This window comes from Eptatretus burgeri, chromosome 6, assembly GCF_056783735.1.
Source record: "Eptatretus burgeri isolate ZD-2024b chromosome 6, Ebu_testis_v1, whole genome shotgun sequence".
Lineage (NCBI taxonomy): Eukaryota > Metazoa > Chordata > Myxini > Myxiniformes > Myxinidae > Eptatretus > Eptatretus burgeri.
In genome coordinates, this window is record NC_140966.1 from 62,707,363 (window position 1) to 62,729,910 (window position 22,548).

Below are 22,548 nucleotides of genomic sequence, written 5' to 3' on the forward strand. Positions count from 1 at the left end.
TAAGGAATGATTGAATCCAATTATTGCATCATGCTTCGCTGGATTTCCTCGAGGAATACACACTCGCCTCTAAGCTGTCTAGCCGAGGTTCAAATCCCGACCCAGATATAAACTGGCATCCCAGTGTTTCACAGGCAGGGTGATTCATCAATGTGTGTGCCATCCCTCGGATGGATGTTAAATGGAAATCCCGTTTGCCTGCATTAGTTGGTGGACATAAAAGATCCCGTGGTGGACATAAAAGATCCCATGGTGTCCTTCGTGAAGAGTAGGTGACCGATTGCCGGCACCCGAGACAAATTCCAAATTCCTTCCCTAACCTACAGAGGGCATTAGCGGCACGGCCGCATCCTCAGCCAATGATGCGACCCCACAGCCTTGTGCTGCATACAAAAGATGAAGAAGAAGGAGAAGATTGTGATCATGACTGATTGTTAAGTGGCGCATGACTGTATATCCATTCCATCTATCTCTCTATCTAGCTATCCATATATCCTTTCCATCTATCTCTCTATCTCGCTATCCATATATCCATTCCCTCTATCTATGCATCTATTGATCTATATTTCCATTTCCTCTATCTATCGATCCATTCCCTCTAGTTATCTATCCATCTATACATCCAGTCTCTGTCTCTGTCTCTCTGTCTCTCTGTCTCTCTGTCTCTCTGTCTCTCTGTCTCTCTGTCTCTCTGTGTCTGTCTCTGTCTCTGTCTCTCTCTGTGATCGTACAATGCACACAGTGACCATATCTGGTCCTATCACAAACACCAGTCCAAGAAACACCCGCTTGGTGCTCAAAGTAGTGAACACATGCATCTGAACATGCCCTTGAAAGCTCCACTGTACTACGAGGTATAAAATTACTGATTCAGCATTTTTTTTTTTTTTTTTTTTTTTTTTTTTTAATACCTTGGTCGAGGCTCGTATGAGAGCTAACACACAACTCACAGCAAGGAGGCATGAGACAAGAGGGGCGGGAGTGGAAGGGACAAAACATTGGGGAACAGACACAGGTGAACTGTGGAAGGGAGAGGGATGGGGATGGGACGGGGAACATGGCGAGGGGAAGATGGACATTAAAGGGACTTTCAGGAAGGAAAGCAGGAGAATTGAAGGAAGTGGGCTTGGGTGGATTATCGGGGGTAGAAAAGATCGAGGATTTGGATGGGGGAAGATAAGAGGTGGTGGTGAACAGCTGTTTTGAAAGCCTGAAGGGAAGAATGGGAAAGAATAGAGTGAGGAAGTTTATTCCAAAGGCGGGAAAAAAGAGGAATGAAAGAGTGAAGATGAGCAGTGATTCGTGATTTTGGTAGTTTTACCAGAAGGGGTTGTTGGCGGACCTTGAGCGCCCTGTGGAAATGTGGTTGGGACAAATCGCAGAGAGAGCAGGGGGCAAGGCTGGAGAGGAGTCGGTAGAAGACAGAAAGACCACCGACCAACCTGCGGTGATTGAGTGAGAGGCCCAAAGACTCAGCTTCATTGCGGGAGATGCCAATGATCTTAAAAGCCCTGGTTTCGACAGCGTGAAGTCGAGAAAGGTGGGAGGCAGGAGCACCAGCCCAGAGGGGAGAGCAGTACTCCATCAGGCTACGGACAAAAGCTTTGTAAGTGGTCAGGAGCTCAAGAGGGCCGAGGAAGGACTTTGCACGACGGAGGATTCCCAGTCGGCGACTGGCTTTTGAGGCAAGGTTGGAAATGTGACTTTCCCAGGAAAGGTCATGGCAGATAGTGAGACCCAGAAGCTTGAAAGAAAAGACTTCTTCCAGAGGATTGTTGAGAAAGTGGATGGGGGGGTTTTGTAAACGGTCCTTTCGAAGAGACATAGTGAGAGTCTGAGATTTGTCTGGATTGAAAGACATGTTCCACGTGTTGGACCAGTTTGTGATTTTATCCAGATCTGCAGTGAGCGAAGAAGCTGCTGCTTGCCGGTCTGAGGGATGACAGATGGTACGGCAGAGGGTTGAGTCATCGGCAAAGAGAAATAGAGGATTTTCCAGAGAGTCCGAGAGATCATTGATGAAAACCAGAAAAAGAACAGGGCCCAGAACGCTACCTTGAGGAACTCCAGCCTGCATTAAAGTAATGGAAGCATAACTTCTGAAGGGACAATAAGGTTGCGAAAACAATAACCGCACAGTAAAGAAGTGGTGTCATTACAAGGACTGTAACATTTTGAGCAACATTGAGCAGCCCGACTTACTTTTATAATCGTACCTCAACATAATGCCACCAGCTTTCTTCTTCATGCATATCGCAGCTTTGCTGCTGGGTAGCTATCATTTTGTTGGAGTGCTACTATTCCGCTGATGCTGTGCCCCAAGACCAGTGCACTGGTACTCATTTTGCCGGCCTCAGAAGGATGGCAGGCTGAGTCATCTCCATCTGGTGTTAATTCAGTGGCCAACAGGGTGCAAACTCAAAAGCCTAAGATCCCAAGCCAGCCACACTCACCATGAAGCCAACACCAGGCTTTCCACCAGCTTTGTTGAATTCTAAGAAGAAGCACCTAGCATCAGGCTGTGGTACACGTGATTGTGTAGCCATTTGCACGCATGATTAAAGCAAACCCTATGGATTTTCTTAATCCCACAAAATGATGCTTACATTATATATGCATGGTCCCACATATGAATGTTATTGCTCACACCATCACGAAAACTGAAGTTACGAGATCCGTCTAAAAAGTAACAGGACTGACTTCACAGAAATTTTATTCCAAAAAATATATTGAAATCACAGCTTGTCCCCTTCAAAATAGTTTCCCTCCAGTCTCACACACTTGTCTTTTTCCACGCTTCGATGCACCCCAGGAAGGCTTCTTCTGGAATCCTCTGGAGCTCCGTCATCACGGCCCTTTTGATGGCCTCCACATCAGGAAATCGGGTTCCCTTGATCATCCCCTTGAGCTTGGGGAATCGGAAAAAATCACAAGGGGCCAAGTCTTTCGAATACGGGGGTTGCTCCAGAGTTGGCACGTTCCTCTCCGCCAGAAACTGCCGGATGTTCAGGGCACAGTGAAAAGAGGCGTTGTCATGGTGGAGCACCCAGGCGTTGTTCTCCCACAGATCCCTCCTCTTGTCCCAGACTGATCTCATGAAGTGTTGGAGGATCTCCTTGTACATGTGTTGATTCACTGTTTGACCCTGTGGTGGAAACTCGAAGTGGATGATGCCCTTGATGTCAAAAAAACACGATGAGCATCACCTTGACCTCTGACTTCGATAACTTTGCTTTCTTTGGTCTTGGTAATGCCAGACTTTTCAACTGACGACTCTGCCGTTTGGTCTCGGGATCGTATTTGAATATCCACGATTCATCGCCAGTAATGACTCTCCCGAGCAGGTCTGCATCGTCCTCGAGGCGCTCGATAATGTCTTGACAGACAGTGACTCTGCTGTTTCTGGTCCTCGGACAACAGCTTGGGGACCATTTTTGCGCACACCTTGCGCATTTCGAGATTTTCAGTGATGATGCTCCAGAGAGTGTCCTTGTTGATGGAAAGTCCCTCAGCAATCATCCACACCATGAGTCGACGATCTGCGCGCACCATCTGCTTCACACGCTCAATGTTGTTCGCCGTTCTACTCGTTCAAGGTCTTCCAGACCGTGGATCGTCTTCAACCTCCTCCCGTCCCTCTTTGAACCTCTTGTGCCATTCAAATGCATGTGTACGTGACATCGTTTCTTCCCCGTCAACTTGCTGCAGCATTGCAAAGGATTCGGAAGGTGTTTTGCCAAGCTTGACAAGAAACTTCAGATTGGCTCTCTGCTCATGACTCATAGCGCGACGACTCAGACTAGACAATGTGTAAAGCACGACCTGTAAAAAGCCACACAATGAGCGCAGTCAACCATTACCAATCATATATATATATATATATATATATATATATATATATATATATATATATATATATATATATATATATATATATATATATTGCTGAAATGTTGTGAAAGACTGTGCCGCAACCAGTTCATTCAAGTTGTGTCAGTGGAGCACACAGCAGGCTCAGTCCTGTTACTTTTTAGACGGACCTCGTATAATGGTTCACACTGTGCAGTGATCGGACCATCAATTCACCGTTACAGAAGTGTTAAATGACCCATGTTCTTCTGAAACTTGGTGACTTTGAAAGAATATGAATAAGTGTTACTTGTTGGCTTGAGAGGAGGGGTTGACGGCATGGAATTTGACCCAGCAAGCCAAAAGGCCATGTGGTGGGGGTATGGGGATTCCCTGTATTTCTCCTTCTGTCCCAAGGACCAGCTGCTCATCAAAGTCTACATTACTCCAAACATATTGATGTTTGTCACATTTGTCTGCCATTTTTCTCAGTCCTCCATTGGGTAAAGTAATGTACTGAAGTCAGCTGACATAGGTGGAAATGTGTGGTCATACGATGCTAAAGGTACTGGTGAAGGCTCATTTTGCATCGCTAGCCACCTGAGTTTAACGCTCTCTATATCCACATTGGAGGTGTAGTTTCGGAGAAGGAGGCAAGGTTATGATGCATGCTCGGTAAATGATAATGGTTCTAAGTACAGTGGGAACTAGAACGGCATTCAGTAGAGTGTATACATACCTCCATCAGGCTGAACAGTTTACATTTTGCATCCCACTGATAAGCTGGACATGCATCCGTACCTTAACCAAAATCTAATCAGCTTCTTCTTGTCATCTTCCCAACTCTTCCACCAAGTTTTGTCATAACTCATCCACAACTTTTTTAGACATTATGCTATATATCATTTTTGCCCTATCTCTCAATGGTGAAGAATCTTAAAAAATCACTTCTTGTATCTGGATCCGGATTGGGATCTTCAACAAATTCGAATCATTTCATCCTTTTCACACACCCAACCTGTCCAGCAAGTTTCGTCCGAATCCGTCCATAACTATTTGAAATATCGTGCTATATGTCGCTTTTGGCCCTTTCACCCAATGGTGAAGAATCACTTTTAAAATTTTCATATCCAGATCCGGATCCAGATCTTCACCGAAATTGAATACATTCTTCCTTGTCATACACCCAACCTATCCACCCAGTTTCCTCTGAATCCGTGCCTAACTTTTTGAGATATCCTTCTCACAGACAGACAGAGGTACAAATATAACCTCCGTCCACCTTCGATGGTGGAGGTAACGAGGTTATACTTGGAATTTAAACGATAAACTCAGTCCCGGGTTTGTTTTTTAACCTTTTCCCCCATCTCGCGTCAAGTCATTGCAGCTCACCACTCCAGGACAAGCAGGAAGTGAGATCCACTTGCAGATAACATGCTTTTGATTGTTTGATTGTCGAAGCCTTTTTGATGGATAGGAAATTTCCTTGCAAGATTGACTTTTTAAATAATAAAAACATACATTGTTTAAACAGCAGAAAAATAACGGATCTGTTTGTCTGGATATATTTTCACATACTGATACCTTATTTTTCTTTTAAATTTCCCTTCGGCTCATGGAAGTGGTTGTACGTAAGTCATAATTTGCAGGACAAAGACATTTGGTGGACATCAGTGTACTTTAAGGTGTATTACACGAACGTTAGTAGCCAATGGACAAACATGTGATATGTAGGATTTGAATGTGGGGTCCTCGCTTTCAGATCGGAACACGAATGAGCCAGCCAATATTGTTTGGTTTTCGTGTCAGTTTTTTTATTCATGATGTTTTCAAACCTCTTTGATCTTTGAAACCTTTTGCGCCACCTGTTTGTCTGGCCAGCTGTCCTGTTTTAATCAATCTGCCCATTTTGGGGATTTACTCATGTCCAGCCTCAGCATATGGCTCTGTCCAATGATGGCCAAGGTAGTTCACCTGACTGTACAGAGTATGTGTATTTCAGCAATTTTTCATTAAAATTTAAGCACAAAACCTGCAACATGTTTGAGAAGATTTGATGTGAACAATGCTTTTAAACTCAACTAGCTGAAACCCCGTCACAGACAGATTCCGTTCATTCAACCACCCTCACCAGCTCACACACACTCGAGGGACATGGATTGGACAGGATGTGCTTGCCCCCGCCTACTCATCCCCCGCCCCTGCCCCATTCCCCCCGCCCCTGCCCCATTCAATCTGCTTACCCCCGCCCAAAAATGTAATTACCCCAGCCCCGCCTCTTCACTCCCCACCTCCCATCTTTTGATTCCCCGCCCCACTTGCCCCCGGGCCCCCACCCCCCCTGTCCACCCCCTCACACTCAACTCCGCCTCATTCAACCCAGCCCCCGCCCCATTTCCCTCTGTCTCCCGCTTTCAATTTGCTTACCTCCATCCAAAAATTTGTTTACCTTGGCCCTCCGCCTCTTCACTCCCTGCCCCCGCCTCTTCACTCCTCACCCCCATCTCAAGGAAAAGTGTTTATTCTGCTTCAGAGTTGAAGTTTGACTATTGCCACTATGCGCGATGCACTCTTACAGGTACGAAGTTTCTTTCAGTCCAGGTCACAGTACCGAGAAAAACGTGACGCAACCGCTTTGAGGAGCACAAAATTGGTCCTTCAGTATTAATATAGAGATAGATAGATAGATAGATAGAAGATGCAGTAGATGCCACTTTATAAATCCACGGTTATAAAATCCAGCCGCTGATTGTGACCAAAATGAGTTGGAACGGAATTTTACATTGAGAAATCCTCCGTTTAATAAATCCACCTGCTTGGCACGTGCGCGGTCTCAACCTAAGCTTGATGTAGTATGCGCTGCCGCAGAGTGAAAAAAAGACAACAACAACAGCAACTGGTGACGGACTTCGAATCCCGCCACCGCTCAAATCCCTCCGACCCCGAATCCCAATAGCCAAGGGAAGAAAGCGACGACGAACCCGAGCCGATGCCAACAGCGGCAGAGATGCGGACGGCACTCGCCAAATTGGACAGGGGACTGCAGCTCTCAGGTTTTGCCCATCCCGATTTCCGCCACATGACGGATTCAATAAAGGAACATTTGCGCAAAACCTTCCCTCCCAAGCAAGCGACCTTGGAGAGATTCTTTTGAACAATACCCTTGTCACCGTTTGATAAATCAATGTTTTTGTAGCATAAAGCAGTGTTTAACGACATTCGCTTTTTGTCTTATCTATCCAGTCGGTGGCTGAAAATAGGTTCTCCGCTTAATAAATCCAGCCGGTTAATAAATCCAAACGGCGTGGTCCCATGGTGGATTTATAAAGCGGCGTCTACTGTACAATGTTTCTTGTAACATTTTTTTGTGTCAAATTCACATTATGAGGTCGTCATCATGTGCAGAAGAGGATTTTACATTGCAGACGCTATTTTCGAGGAGTGGAATTGGTAATATAATTACACCTCTAAGCAGTAATTTTCTGACGACGGACGTAATGGCGTCAGCGAATAACCGATGATGTCATGACGTCCTGACGCCTCTCAGCGGTGACGTCACACGTCGCCATGTAAACGAATGTAAAACGAAAAGTGTTTATTCTGCTTCAGAGTTGAAGTTTGACAATTGCCACTATGTGCAATGCACTCTTACAGGTACGAAGTTTCTTTCAGTCCAGGTCACAGTACCGAGAAAAACGTGACGCGACCGCTAGGAGGAGCACAAAATTGGTCCTTCAGTATTAATATATAGATAGGACAGTCAAAGTCAATTAACTTTACCCGATTTCTTGCTTTTCCCACAGAAACTTTCTTTCTGAGGTTAAAAGAATGATAAACCTCCGGTTATGCGCAGACTGGACTGACAGGATAGCTTCGAGGTATTCATACTCCCGTTTGAGCTGTCTATCTTGAGTTTGAGCGGACTGAGAACAGGCTGATGATGATGTGCAAACTGAAAAAAAGCAGTCACTGCCACTCAATACAGCCTCCTCCTACAGTGTATATCTCACTGCAGTTTATTAGTCATGAGAGCATGATTATGCACTTGTGCACTGCGCATATACAGTGGCCTGCAGAAGTATTCCCCCCCACTCCAAAGTTTTCACATTTTGATGCCACCTGAACTTATTTCATGTTGCTTTCAAATCAAACTTAATATATAGAGTCTTCACAAACTACTCCAAAGTGATAAAGCTAAAAATGCAGATAAAATGTGAATAAGTTATATTAACAGAGGAAAATCAGATGATTCTCAGTTACATATAATAAGTATTCAAACCCTTTGTCTAATTAACCCTAAATCACTTCAGGAGCAAATTATTTGTTTGAAAGGTTACAAAATAAGTGTAATAGGTTTCACCTGGATGTAATCAGTGGTTTTACTTAAAAAATTAGGCTCCCCCACTTATCTTAAGAATTTTAAGGTGCAACTCACTTGGTTAACCAACAAGGTCAACATGATGACCAAGGAGCTTTCCAAAGAAGTCAAACATAAAGTGGTGGAAAAACACCATTCAGGAGAGGGTTATAAGTAGATTTCAAAGTCATTCATTAATCCCTTTGAGTCCATCATTAATCAAAGGAAGACATATCATACCACCCAGACTCTACCCAGATCAGGTCAACCATCCAATCTCAGCAGCTGGACAAGCAGGAAACTGGTTCAGGATGTCACTGTAAATCCAATGACTACTTTGAAAGATCTGCAAGGCTCTATGTCCGAGATGAGGGTCAGTGTTCATCAATCAACAATATCCCGTTTCCTTTACAAACCTGGCGTTTATGGACAGGTGTCAAGAAAGAAGTTATTACTGAAATGACGCATTTAAAAGCTCATATGGAGTTTGTGAAAAAGCATCTTGATGATACTGCAGGTATGGGGAGAAAAGTTTTGTGGTTAGCAAGACAAAAATTGAACTTTTTAGTCTAAATTGAAAGCGTTATGCCTGGTGCAAACCTAACACTGCACATCACCGAGTCAACACGATTCCTACTATCAAGCATGGTGGTGTCAGCATCATGTTTTGCGGCTGCTTTTCATCAGCAGGAACTGGCAAGGTTGATGAGATAGAAGAGACAATGTGTGGTGCAAAGAACAGGAGAATCCTTATTGAAAACCTGCTTGAGTTAGCCATGAACCTGAAACTGGGGAGGAGATTCACATTTCAGCAGGACAATGATCCGAAGCACAAAGCTAAAACCACATGGGAGTGGCTGAAAAAGAAGAAAATAAATGTTCTGGAGTGGCCCAGTCAAAGTCCTGACTTGAACCCAAATGAACATTTATGGTGAGACTTGAAGTTGCAGTCCATCAACGATCCCCATCAAACTTGGCAGAACCAGAGCAGTTTTCACTTGAAGAATGAGCAAAGATTTCACCATCTCACTGTACAAAGCAACCTCAAAAGACTCGTCGATGTCATTGCTGTAAAAGGTGCTTCTACCAAGTACTCTTCTAAGGGCTAAATACTTTTTCAACCAGTGAATTTTGATTTGTACATGTTTTTACAGGTATTCCTGACGTGTAACCTCCTTCATTGATAAGTGTTGAGTTTGATCTCAGAAGTGATGAATAAAAAAGTTAATTTGGAAAAATTGTTTCTACACCATTCCAAATTCTTCGAAATGTGACATTATTGGAAGGGGGTGAATACATTTTCAGGCCACTGTAAACACAAGTTCCCATCCAAGGAACTTTGACGTAGGAGGAAGCCATTCGGCCAATTAAAGCCAATGCTATTATTACAAACTTATGGTTGTTTGTCCATCATGTTCTATCCTTTTTAAATGATGAGCATCAAATAAGGGAGCAGCACATACCATTTTTAAGTCTTCGGTACGACTCATCCCAGGTTCGAACCACCAACCTCCCAGACTCAGAGCAAACACTCTAACCATTATGCCACCGAGGCTACTTGAAAGTTTATCCTTCCTTTAATTGTATTTTTCCACAGATACCTCTCTAAATGTGTTTATGGACCACAAGCAGGATGGTGTATGGTAGGCACATCCTGTTGGTTGGGATCCATGTGACCATAACTGATATGTGGTTCCTGGTACTGTCACAGTGAAGGAGTTTGGTTCGTATTTAATATTTCCCTTGTTTTTGTCAATTCTTTGTACATATCCATGATTTCCTGTGTTTCATCTCTTTGTTAGCTTTGGGATTACTTCTAGGATTAATTTTAGAATTACTTTGGTTTTCTCCACTTCAATGGGATACATTTTTTTTAACCTCCGCCATCGAAGATCGGAGGTTACTGTTTTCACCCCTTTCTGTTTGTTTGTTTGTTTGTGAACAGTATTACGGAAAAACTCCTCGACGGATTTCCACGAAACTTGGTGGGGGGGGTTAGGTCTGGTCCAAGGATCATGCCATTAGATTTTGGACTTCGTCCAAAATCCAATATGGCCGATTTGAAAAAATATTTGAATTTCTTTTTTTGCATTTCTACATGCTTTAAGTGATTTCCAACCCCCCCCCCCCCAAAAAAAAATTGTTGGAGAAAAAAAAAATTTGCAACTTTTTTTTCAACAAAATTTAGATTTTTTTATTTTTTTGCATTTCTACATGTTATAAGTGATTTCCAACAAAAAAACATGCCAAAATTATAATTGCGGCTGATTTTGGAACTTCAGGTGGATATACCCACGTAAAATCAATTTCTGTCTCAAGGAATCTAGTTATGACGAATGAATTGAGTATGTAAAAGTTAAAAGTAAAAGGGAAAGTTGCAAACTATAACTCTGTGAGCACTGTTGACATCAAATTGAATGAATGGGATATCAGGTTCACTTGAGTGACCTAGCAGTATTGGCGGCGGAGGTTTTGCACTCTACTGAGTGCTCCCCCTCTAGTTTTTGACAGTTTCTCACACAGGCAGACAATCCAAACCACTCCCCCCTCCCCCCTCCCACCCCTTTCGACTTTGAAAGATGCTTTTGAATATGATAGCTGAGCCTTTTCTCACTTTCTTTAATCCAAACAACAAAGCAGAGACCTGTGAAGTATTCTAGTTTGGATGGACTTTATCATATTTTTATGCTTTTTTTTCTCTAATTGCAAAATATAATTACAATATGCAAGCACAAGGCAACGGCATGTTAACAGCAAGTGATTTGGTTTGTTGCATTGTAAAACCCGGATAATTCTGCAGGTTTGCAGAAGTCATTGAGTGGCTGAACCAATTTGCAAAATTATAACGGAACGGCTTTAAAGCTTTCAACACTCCTCATTTATTCTTATTTTTCCCCCGCCTGGGGAACCAACTACCACATCCTCTTCAATGTCGTTCTTCCCTCCAGGTCTTCAAGACAGCTGTTCAGCATCATCTCAGATCATCCTTAATCAAAAACCATGATCTTTTTCTACTGTCATTAGCTCCTCCTATCACTGCACCCCAATCCCTCCTCCTTCCAAATTTCCAGTTTTCCCTCCTGTGAGTTTTCTTCTGTATCCATCTTGTCCACCCCATGCATCCTCTCCTGCCCCCTATTCCTCCCCACACCCATTGTTTGTCCACTTCCCTCTGTCTTGGCCTTCGGCTGTGCTGTTGATGTTTACCCCCTCTCTCTGCTATTCCTTTTGTCCCGCTGTGTTCTGATCCATTCAGCGTACTAGTACAAGCTCTTGCATGAGCCTCGACTATGTATACCAACAAAAAAAAAAACAAAAAACAAAGGTCTTTTTGAAAAGAAAACTGGAGTAAGGTGGCAACGTTTTTTTGTTTTTTTTTTGCCAGGATATTCTTCTCTTCCACCTCGTAAGTCAACAAGAGTTCAAATTTCCAGCCTGAAAAAGCAATCGTCTTCCTTAATCTTCCTGAATGTCAGCTCCGTAGCCGAGTTTGTACAATTTGCTTGGCGTAGAACAGGTTGTATCTTAAACAATTGTGAAGCAAAAGCATATTTATGATATAATCAGGTTTTCAATTGCCACAAAATGTTCCATATACAAATATTTCACCTCTTCTAATATATAAAGCTCATTGTAACCACTCTCTCACTGACTGACTGATATTAAAGATCTGTACCTTCTGGGTGACTTAAAAAGCTGAAATTTTGCGTGTCAATGGATATAAGAAGCCGGTACACCAGAAAAAAATCACTGAACTGTCGGAAAGCATCCGTAAATGAAAATACAAGTAAATTAAAAAATAAATGCAGGTGAGCATCCTGAGACAATGGGGAAGCACATTTCATTACTCCTTGCAATGTTTAAGCATACCCCACGAGTATGCTAGTACTGTATCCTTAGAAATACCTTTGGACTTTTTGCTGCAACGGGAATCTTGATTTCTCCCACCTCCTCCCCCCCAACCCTTTCCCCACCTTCACCCACAAGCCCCCTCTCCCAACCAAAGTAACTTATGAGTTTACATGTCTGAAACATGAGTAATTTAACAGATTCCAGTCAATGATTCTAGTATCCTAAGTAGGAATACATTACTTTCTAACACTGCTTGTATGTTTATTTGTTAAAAGCTATGCATTATTAGGATTGCCAATAACCACTGTGCATCCCACAGGCCCCGGTGCTCCACGTCATGTCTTACTCCAGCCAATAAATGACACGTCACTCCACTTGAGCTGGAAACCACCAAGCACTTATCAAGGTCGCATCATTCGCTATCTTTGCAAGTGGCAGCAAGTTGGGAACAGCAAGAACAAGAGGCAAAAGTTTGTCTCATCTGATCGCACCAGCCTCGTCTTGGGGGGATTGAAAGCGAGCAGAAAGTATGAAGCTCGTGTGAAGGCCCAGGCAGTGAAGTGGGGAGAGTGGAATCCGCCGGCCTTTGCCTGGACTTACAGTGACAGTGAGTTCAGCCTACAAGAATGCACTTCTGCTGGGATGGATCATTGTGGGGTGGGGCAGAGAAGAACTGAAAATTGTGATGAAGGAATAGAGATTTGCATGGATAGCTTGATATGAGGGAACATAACTTCGATAATTAAACAGTCACGTAATGGCAAAATATCCACATGCTTGAGCAGTAGAACTTGTGCATAGTTGTTCATGAGGCAGCTTGGGAGAAAGTAGAGAGGAATACAACTTGAACAGAATATAATATACAGGAATTCATTTGGTAAAAGTACCAAGAAAGTGGTAACTTTGGAAGAACATAAAGACAGGTAATTTGGATGTAATGTCAAAGAAAGGGTACCGTGGAGTCAATTTGAGGAAAGGTAACTTGGATAAAGTATAAAATAACATAGTTTCAGTTGAATTCTGTATCACAACAAAGTAACTTGAACGTACTATAAAAAGTAGTTCCAACAGAATGTAAAGTAAGGCAACTTGGGTAGAATACGAGAAAAATTGAGTGTAAAGATAAATTTGATGGAGTATCGATGGAGTGTAAAGGTAAATTTTATTGAGTACCATGCTCTTTAACGAGCATCCGTGTTGCTGATGCAGTCTCTTGGCAAGACATGCTAGGTATTTTGGTTATGCTGTGGGTGGTTTGGTTATGCTGGGTGACTTGGTTGTGCTGGGCTGGTTTGGTTATGCTGGGTGGTTTGGTTATGCTGGGTGGTTTGGTTATGTTGGGTGGTTTGGAAATGACAGGTGATTTCATTGGGTTGTGTGGTTTGGTTATGCTTGGCTGGTTTGGTTGTGCTGGTCTGGTTTGGTTATGCTGGGTGGTTTGGAAATGATAGGTGATTTGGTTGGGTTGGGTGGTTTGGTTATGCTGGGTGGTTTAGTTATGCTGTGTGGTTTGGTTATGCTGGTTTGGTTGTGCTGGGTGGTTTGGTTGTGCTCGGTGGTTTGGTTATGCTGGCTGGTTTGGTTATGCTGGGTTGGCTTGGTTGTGCTGGCTGGTTTGATTATGCTGGGTGGTTTGGTTGTGCAAGGTGGTTTGGTTATGCTGGCTGGTTTGGTTATGCTGGCTGGTTTGGTTATGCTGGGTTGGCTTGGTTGTGCTGGCTGGTTTGGTTATGCTGGCTGGTTTGGTTATGCTTGGGTGGTTTGGTTGTGCTGGGTGGTTTGGTTATGCCTGTGTGGTTTGGTTATGCTGACTGGTTTAGTTATGCCGGGTGGTTAGGTTATGCCGGGTCGTTTGGTTATGCCGACTGGTTTAGTTATGCCGGGTTGTTTAGTTGTGCCGGGTGGTTTGGTTGTGCCGGGTGGTTTGGTTATGCCAGGTGATTTGGTTGTGCCGGGTGGTTTGGTGATGCCGGCAATAATTCTCTCATATTCGTGAAAGATACTACAGTGCGATATTTAACATCTGCCAATGCCCCCAATGCTGGCCGACAGGTTCTTCATTTAAACATCCTTCCAATGGACGGCACACACACACTGATTCATCGTCTTGCATGTGCTGTACCAAAATGACCGTTTGTAGTTGGATCGAGATTCAAACCCATGCCAGATAGCTCAGAGGCAAGTATGCACACCTCTCAGCGATCCGACTCGTCCTAGATGGAATAGAAAGAAAAATATTCTAAAGTTTAAAGTTCACAGCACTTGGGGATGCAGACTTATCAAGGTTGATTATTATTTATTTTTTTTAATCGAAGTTTTATCTTTGAAATAGTGAACCGATTACACTCGTACCAAATCGCATGTGCCAGGTTGGAATCCTGCTCTTATTTATTTGACATGTTCAAGTTATTGTGTTGCATGCCTCCTTCCACATGCTAGTAAGAAGTCTACAGAAAATGTTGTCTTCAAAAAAACATTCTGATTGAATTATCATTCAAATTTCCTTCTCTTTGTGGTAGGCTTACCTGCAGCTCCAACAGATGTGCACATCCTCAACGTGACAGACACTGCAGCATCGGTTGCCTGGCGACTGTCACCTGACCACTGGGTCTCTGCAGTTGTCCTGCGCTACAAGGTAACTTTGTCAATGGAGCTGCGCTGGCTTGGCAACGCAAGCTGCTGTTTCTTTAAGGCAGTGGAGCCACACTTTCTTAACTGTACTCACTATGATGCGCAAGCTGATAGAATGCAGCAAAAGTCAAACAGTGGTGGCTGAGCGGTTACAACACTGGAGTGACATACTGGAGGTTATGCGTTCATCTTCAGCTAAAGGCACATCGTTAAGGACTTGGCGATCGAGCTTCTGGAAATTGAGCTATAGTCTTAGGAGAACCTCTATTTCACTAATGAAATTTCAATCAAAGCCCAGCTTGCTCACTAATGACTCAGCAAGTAATGTAGCTGTTTTGTTCAACACTTGGTGCTTGTTTAAACCTTGTGGTTGACTTGTACCCTCAGGAAGACTTGGGATAGGCAGCAAAATGCTACCTATGAAAAAGCTTTAGTCATTCAAATCATTTCGCTCGTCATTGTATGCTTACTGCCATGGGAAATGAGGTGCGGCTGACATTTCCAGCATCAAGCCCTTCATCAGAGCAAAATATTTTTTTCAAATCCACGAACACTCGAAACTCCAGCCGCAACCTCGTTCCCCCCACAGTGATTAACAAACCTATCGACTTTCACTTGATAAATTCCACTGCTCCACGAGTCCACCAAAGGAAACCGATACAAGCATTCATGAAGACTGATGTTCCAGCATAAATCATTGCGATGCAGTTAATCGTTGAGTGGGTAGATAGCTCCTCTATCTCATTTGTTAAACCTTTTGAATGGCCATGTTAGTTCGTTTTCATTGGTGATATTCACAGTGGTGCTTCGGCAGTTCATTTTTACCTTGAGGCCGGCGAATGCCTATCTGCTGCTTCCCAGCCTGTTTGAGGGCGAACCCAGAAAAGACGGAAGCCATTGGCGCTGAGCAATCTTTATTTTTCCTTGTTATGGAAACGAACGCTGCTTCATCATCTGCCTGCTTGAAACTCTTGCCAAGGTGGTTTCTTAGAGTCACCTGGGCCACAGAAAAGTCCGAACATTTATTGTTTCAGTATAATCTTGAAAAATGTGCACAGCTGTTTTTCCATTTGCAACAGTATCTACACTATCAATTCACACTTCATGCTCTGGATTCCCATGACTTTTTATTGGTGTCCCTTCCTACACAGGAGCAGCTCTGACTGAAGAGGAACTGAGAATTATCATTCTTGTTGAAAAGTTTCCCGGGATGCAGCCACTCACACCACCTGTACAAATGGGTGTCAGCGTTTAACAACTGGAGTGCTATGCTTGGTCAAAGACTTGGTGCGCTGGCGTTGCAGTGTGCACCATAGAGTTGTCATGTTGCAGAACATATTGCTCAAATGCTGGTGGATTGTATCCCCTAAAAGTTTCAAAATATCATTGTAAAACATTTGGTTTACTAATTTTCCATCATAAGCTATGTGAGGGTAGTCGTTGTTCACATGCAACAGGTGGCTTCGTGTTAGCATCAGTTCTTACAGGGACATGGTGGTGCGGCTGATGCACTGCCCCCTGTATGTTAGAGCAGGTATTTGGAATTTGGTCAGGATGCTGGGACTAGCACTCCTACTCTTCACAAAGAACTCCATGCGATATTTAATATCAACCAACTGATGTTGGCAGACGAGCCGCCCAGTTTAACATCCACCAATGGATTGCACACACATTAATGCCTCACCCCACCGACAAAACATCAGGATGACAGTTTATTGCTGGGCTGAGATTGAAACCCAGCTCAACAGCTCAGAGGCGAGTGACGAGCATAGTATCAAAAGTTTTTCTTTCAAACCAAATTTTATTAAATTGCAAATGATAATGTGGAGGCAAGTTACAATTATAGGAGCATGTACATGACATTGGCACTATTGTAACTTGTCAACATAACGGACTGTCACAATTCACACACTTCTGCTACCGTGAGAGTAACTTGAAGGTGCCACCTCTCTTTAAGTCCATTTCGGCACTTTGCAACCACTTTCCTATAACAACTTGGACATCAGTATCACTTGCAAGATATCTTCCACAGAGGTATTCAGCAGAATCTGAATGAGCTAAATTGGGGCTGTCTGGTGGATCAGGCAATAACTCCCACGCACACTTTGTGATTTCCTCGACTGTCTTCTTGTGCAGTTTGTAGTCAAGCATTGTTGTATTGCAAGGAATGGGTCACTTGACTTTGCCCTAACTTTTGGTGCTCTTGTCGCAACTGTGCCCTTGCTGTGATGGATTACTATTATTTTCTGATCTTTCTCCTGTACTTGTTCTTCTTGTCTCCTATTTTTATCCTTTTCTTCAAAAAAAAAACATTAAATGCTTCTTTTAATTCCTTATGCATTCACTTTTGATTCAATGTTTAGTCATTGGTGCAGAAAGTGTGAAGTTCCATTATCACAGTCACACCCCATTATCGATGCATTTAATTTTTGAGTTCCGTATTCGTATTTTATTTTTTAAATTTAGCTTCAGCAGGATCTCTTAAGGACACGTAATTTGATGGGACAGGTTTACGGAGATGCAACACCACGTGAGAAGGTGGTGGTGGTCGACGGTCCAGATGGAAAGGTGGCAGATGCCAGACTTGTGGACCTGGTTCCAGAGAGGCCCTATTTGGTGGAGGTTGTGGCGAGGAACAATGTCGGTGACAGCTCGCCCAACGTCATCAAAGAGCTGCATACAAAGCCGCCGCTGGCCGGTGAGATGAACCTCATACGAAACTCAGTAATGCTAAACTTATTTGCGGATTGATGTACATACTTTACAAAAATTAGTGTCGGCAGAAATTCAACAACTGGGCCAATCACAGGTCATGCCCCATGAAAGTACAGGAAAAAACAAACGGACTATTGCAGATCAAACAAATTGGACAGCAGTTTTAATGTTGCAAAATAAGATCAGATTTCTGTATCGGTGAAGTAAGGGAAATGTATGTGTATCGTATATTACCTTGTTGTGTTGTGCTGTGTTAATTTGCCTTGGTATCTGAAGAAGGCCATTCTCATGAAACATGCAAACTTTTGTTCAGACTAAGGTTTAATGCCTGAAGCTTCAGCTTCTCCTTGCTTCCCACACCGGTTCGCATATCTCGATCAACGTCCTGTTGATTTCATCCATTCCTCTAACTGTCTGTCTATGCAGATCAACACCAGCCTTCACCAGCAAGACTTGTCTTTGAAATAGGCAAGCTACCTGGTTAAGTTCGTCATGCAGAAGTTGCTGCACAGACCGCAAACACGCTCTTAAGATAGCAAGCACTTAACCTGGTGTCAAGTTACCTCCAAGAAGATGAGACTACTTGTTACCCACAGTCCGGGCAGGATGCGACAGATTGTAATTTGTTCAGGGTGTCGGCGATTGTGTACTCTTCGAAAAGGACACTGTGGAATCTTTAATGTCCACCAACAAATGCTGACAGATGGGACAATCAGTTGAATGTCCATCTGAGGGACAACGCACACTTTGAGGCCTCACCGTGCCAGTGAAATACCAGGATGACAGCTTATAGATGGGTCTAAATTCAAACTCAGTCTAGATCAGTCACTCAGAGGTGAGTGTGCATACTTCTGGACTATCCTGCCAGCCAATTACCTTATGAAGTAGTTGCTGAAGAGTTAATAAAATGCACTTTGTCCCTTGTTCTCATGTAAATCAACTGATAACATCCCTTGGCTTTGCTTAACTAGCTTTCAATTTTTAATTAATTCAATTTCAAACTTTTAACAACACCATTTCCCCCATATTATGTTGGATTTAACTTGATCTTAAACTTTTCTCTTCCATTTCCTGCAGTAAGCACAATAAGTATGGGCATCAAAGGTGGAGAAGGGACTGAGGCTGGTGGTTCACGACTCCTCCTGGTTATGCTGGGCTCGGTGGCTGCCACCTGCCTCACAATCCTGCTGGCTCTCTTGGGTTTCTTGTGCTTGCGAGGAAGTGTTCTACGACGGCGGAGAACCTTTATCTACCAGCCTGGCTCTGTACGTCCATCTCACTTCATATTGTAATTTCCTAAATAAATCAACCTTGTGACTAGTTTCAGTTGGTAATCAAACTTTAATGTTTTAATGTGAGATGTTTAATGTGAGAAATCAATAACGATTACAATATTATTGAAGAAATACACAATTAAGCCATCGCTCAAAAATACGTGTTCATTAAAACATAGGCACACAAAATTGCTTGTGCACAAGCAGACACTCGTACCAAACATTTGCTCATAAGCAGCTCTCATTCCACTCACCAGAAAGCTTGAGTGCACACACACTAGACGCTCGAGCTCACACACACCAGATGTTCAAGCGCCCACATAACCAGACGCTCACCCAATGGACGGTCAGACTCAGCTCTCCCGCGACAGATGTTCAGACACCCCCCCCCCTTGACCAGACGCCCGGGCGCATCCCAGCCAAACGCACCCCTGCTAGATGCTCGGGCCCACCCCCACCAGACACTTGAGCGCACCCTCAGCAGACGCTTGGGCGCAACCTTGCCAGACGCTCGGGATCCCCCGCTTCCCCTACCAGACTTCTGGGCGCACACCCGCCAGACGCTGTTGTGTACCACAGGTCAGATGCTGGTGCACACCCCAGCCAGACGCTGGTGCGCACCCCAGCCAGACGCTGGTGCGCACCCCAGCCAGACGCTGGTGCGCACCCCCGCCAGACGCTGGTGCGCACCCCCGCCAGACGCTGGTGCGCACCCCCGCCAGACGCTGGTGCGCACCCCCGCCAGACGCTGGTGCGCACCCCCGCCAGACGCTGGTGCGCACCCCCGCCAGACGCTGGTGCGCACCCCCGCCAGACGCTGGTGCGCACCCCCGCCAGACGCTGGTGCGCACCCCGCCAGACGCTGGTGCGCACCCCGCCAGACGCTGGTGCGCACCCCCGCCAGACGCTGGTGCGCACCCCCGCCAGACGCTGGTGCGCACCCCCGCCAGACGCTGGTGCGCACCCCCGCCAGACGCTGGTGCGCACCCCCGCCAGACGCTGGTGCGCACCCCCGCCAGACGCTGGTGCGCACCCCCGCCAGACGCTGGTGCGCACCCCCGCCAGACGCTGGTGCGCACCCCCGCCAGACGCTGGTGCGCACCCCCGCCAGACGCTGGTGCGCACCCCCGCCAGACGCTGGTGCGCACCCCCGCCAGACGCTGGTGCGCACCCCCGCCAGACGCTGGTGCGCACCCCCGCCAGACGCTGGTGCGCACCCCCGCCAGACGCTGGTGCGCACCCCCGCCAGACGCTCATGCGCACCCTCGCAAGACACTATTGCACACCCTCGCAAGACACTATTGCGCACCCCTGCCAGACGCTCGTGCGCACCCCTGCCAGATGCCATATTCCCTTACATTTTCAACATCGTAAAACAAGATTCAAAGTATTTTGATTGAATAATTATTTTACGAAAGAGAATAATTGTCAAAGAACATTCACACAATATGTGACTAAGAACAAACAAGTTAATCATCGTAAGTAACATGCTTCTTCAAGCTTTGCGTCCCACTACTGTAACAAATAAACAGCAAAATTTAAATAACAGTCTTATTAATTTGCCTGTTTGCCTTACTGAACTGGAGTGACTTGCAAACCTTTTTTCTTTACTGTAAACCTGTTAAACCACTAAATTTAATTTTGTTGATAAAACAATTGCTTCGGTCCAACTGATTCTGTCTTGCACTTAATGAGCTCTGATTACATTTTTAAAAGATCTTATTTCCACAGCGAGAAGATCCCGTCATCCAGTTTTCTCCTGGCACTCTCACGCTGAGCCGTCGGCCTAAACCACCATCCGAGCCAATCACTTATCCTCTGCTCGACTGGCAGGATATAAAGTTTGAGGACATGATTGGAGAGGGTAACTTTGGACAGGTGATGAAAGCTCTGGTCAAGAAGGATGGCACGAAGATCAACGTAGCCATCAAAATGCTCAAAGGTGCAGCAGGCAGTCAATGATTTATTTATTTTCAGCGTGATCAGCCAACCTTAAAAGATGGTGGTCCAGTAGTAACCCATATGACAAACAATGTGGAAATTTCCTCATAAACCAAACCGGCTGCTGAGAATTTAATTATTTTGCTGTGCGCAGCAGTCAGACACAACTTTATGCATGTACTTGGCAACATACGTTGAGAAGGAATGGGATATTGACTTTGTCGTTATTTGCTTCTCGGTTTTGTCTGTATTTTTAGAATTCGCTTCTGAGGATGACCACAGAGATTTCGCCGGTGAGCTTGAGGTGTTGTGCAAGCTTGGACACCATCCCAACATTATCAATCTAATCGGTGCCTGTGAGCACAGAGGTATGACTCTATATATGGCAAAGAGATCAAATAATATGGTGCAACACATAGGGTGCTTAACCATCAACCATATTTCGTGTAAGTGGAATGACTTACTTAATGACAGAGGTAAAGCATGGCTGCACAATTAATTTGCCAGACTCGGTGGTGTAATAGTTCGAGCATTTGCTCTAGGTTCTGGAAATTGGTGGTTCAAACCTGACCCTGGCTGAGTCTTATCAAAGGCTTAAAATGGTACGTTCTGCTTCCTTCCTTTGATACACGGCATTGAAAAAGGATGAATGCAGAGAAATAACCACATGTTGGCAACCATAACCCAGGCTTTGATGTGCTAAATGGCCTCCTGTGTTGAAGTTCCTTGTTTGGAACTTATATTATGTTATATTATATTATATTATATTATAACACCAGGTATGGGAGGAGCATTGCACATATGATCATCGTGACAAGTCACCAATGCACTCGAACCTGGGAACTTCATCGTGTCGCTGCAAAATTGCACCAAGACTTCATAGGCTTTGTCACAGGTTCCACTGAAGCAGTTTGCAAGATTTCATCATCCTTCTTCCCGTTTCTTGAGCTTTTGGACAATTTCGCACTTCAACCTGAGACTTTCGGCCTACAATTGCGGAAGTGCATCAAAATATAATCGCCTTTTCCTTGACTCGCACTGAAGTGGTGTGGATATGAGTCAGTGTTTTTGAGTTATGATGCGGACAGACGTATCAGACAAACGAACAGACTCAACTTGGCAACATAGTGTGTCTTCCTTTTGGAGGAGTCTCACCACTGAAGCGCAAAACTGGATGAAAGGAAGTATAGGCCAAATGGTAGTAAAGATGTATGGGAGGGTAGAGCAGAAGATCTAGTTCGTTGTTAAGAGATCATGCCATTCTTCTTCCCCGTCCCATTGTTTCAGGCATTCTAATTCAAACTGGCAATACATTTAGTGAACAGGTTCGTTATACCTTGGACAGTAAATGTTGTTTCAGTGAGGTTAGTTTTCTCAGCGTCCCTTCGAAGGTAGACCTCATTTTGTGGTCCTCAGGCCAAATTCAAATTAGCTCTTGCACATTTAAATAAATATAACTTTATTTTATGAGGCAATGTCGAAAAGAAAGTCAAATACAGGAACGGGTCATTTGGTCCGTCAAGCTTGTGTTGCATTAACACGAGCTTTAAATCATTGGCAAAATGTGCAAATAGCTGGAAATTGTTTGTCTCTGGTCAGAATCCCATGTGTATCGCAGGCGGGCGAGTGGTTGCGGGCGCAACACCCTGTTTAATTTCGCTTTTTCGCCCAGCTGTGGATCCTTGATGTTATCGGTCCCAGCGGAGGGTACGGGAGAGCTTCACTCCTTCGTTTGGCAGAGATCTCATCTGTGGTAATGGGTTCCTTGCACCATTTTTCTCCATTTGTCAGACAGAAATGTTTCCAAATTGCTGGAAAAATTACACCCCTGGCCACTGGATTGTTCACCAGGCTCTTACGTCTACCGAAAGGAAGACATTTCGCCTGTGGTGAATGGATGAAAATGTTGGGGGGGGGGGGGTCAGTGAG

The 22,548-nt window shown here is 44.4% G+C and overlaps 1 protein-coding gene across 3 annotated transcripts in view; it reads left to right on the forward strand.

The window, feature by feature from the left end:
• The window catches only part of LOC147024930 (tyrosine-protein kinase receptor Tie-1-like), a 161,641-nt gene that overhangs the window by 34,871 nt on the left and 104,222 nt on the right, over nt 1-22,548 (forward strand). For all 3 annotated transcript variants that reach the window (XM_085885348.1, XM_085885350.1, XM_085885349.1), the window contains exons 14-19: nt 12,378-12,665; nt 14,578-14,693; nt 17,198-17,387; nt 18,482-18,669; nt 20,410-20,620; nt 20,877-20,987. In XM_085885348.1, the coding sequence (XP_085741474.1) occupies nt 12,378-12,665; nt 14,578-14,693; nt 17,198-17,387; nt 18,482-18,669; nt 20,410-20,620; nt 20,877-20,987 (1,104 nt within the window). The remainder of the gene's footprint in view (nt 1-12,377; nt 12,666-14,577; nt 14,694-17,197; nt 17,388-18,481; nt 18,670-20,409; nt 20,621-20,876; nt 20,988-22,548) is intronic.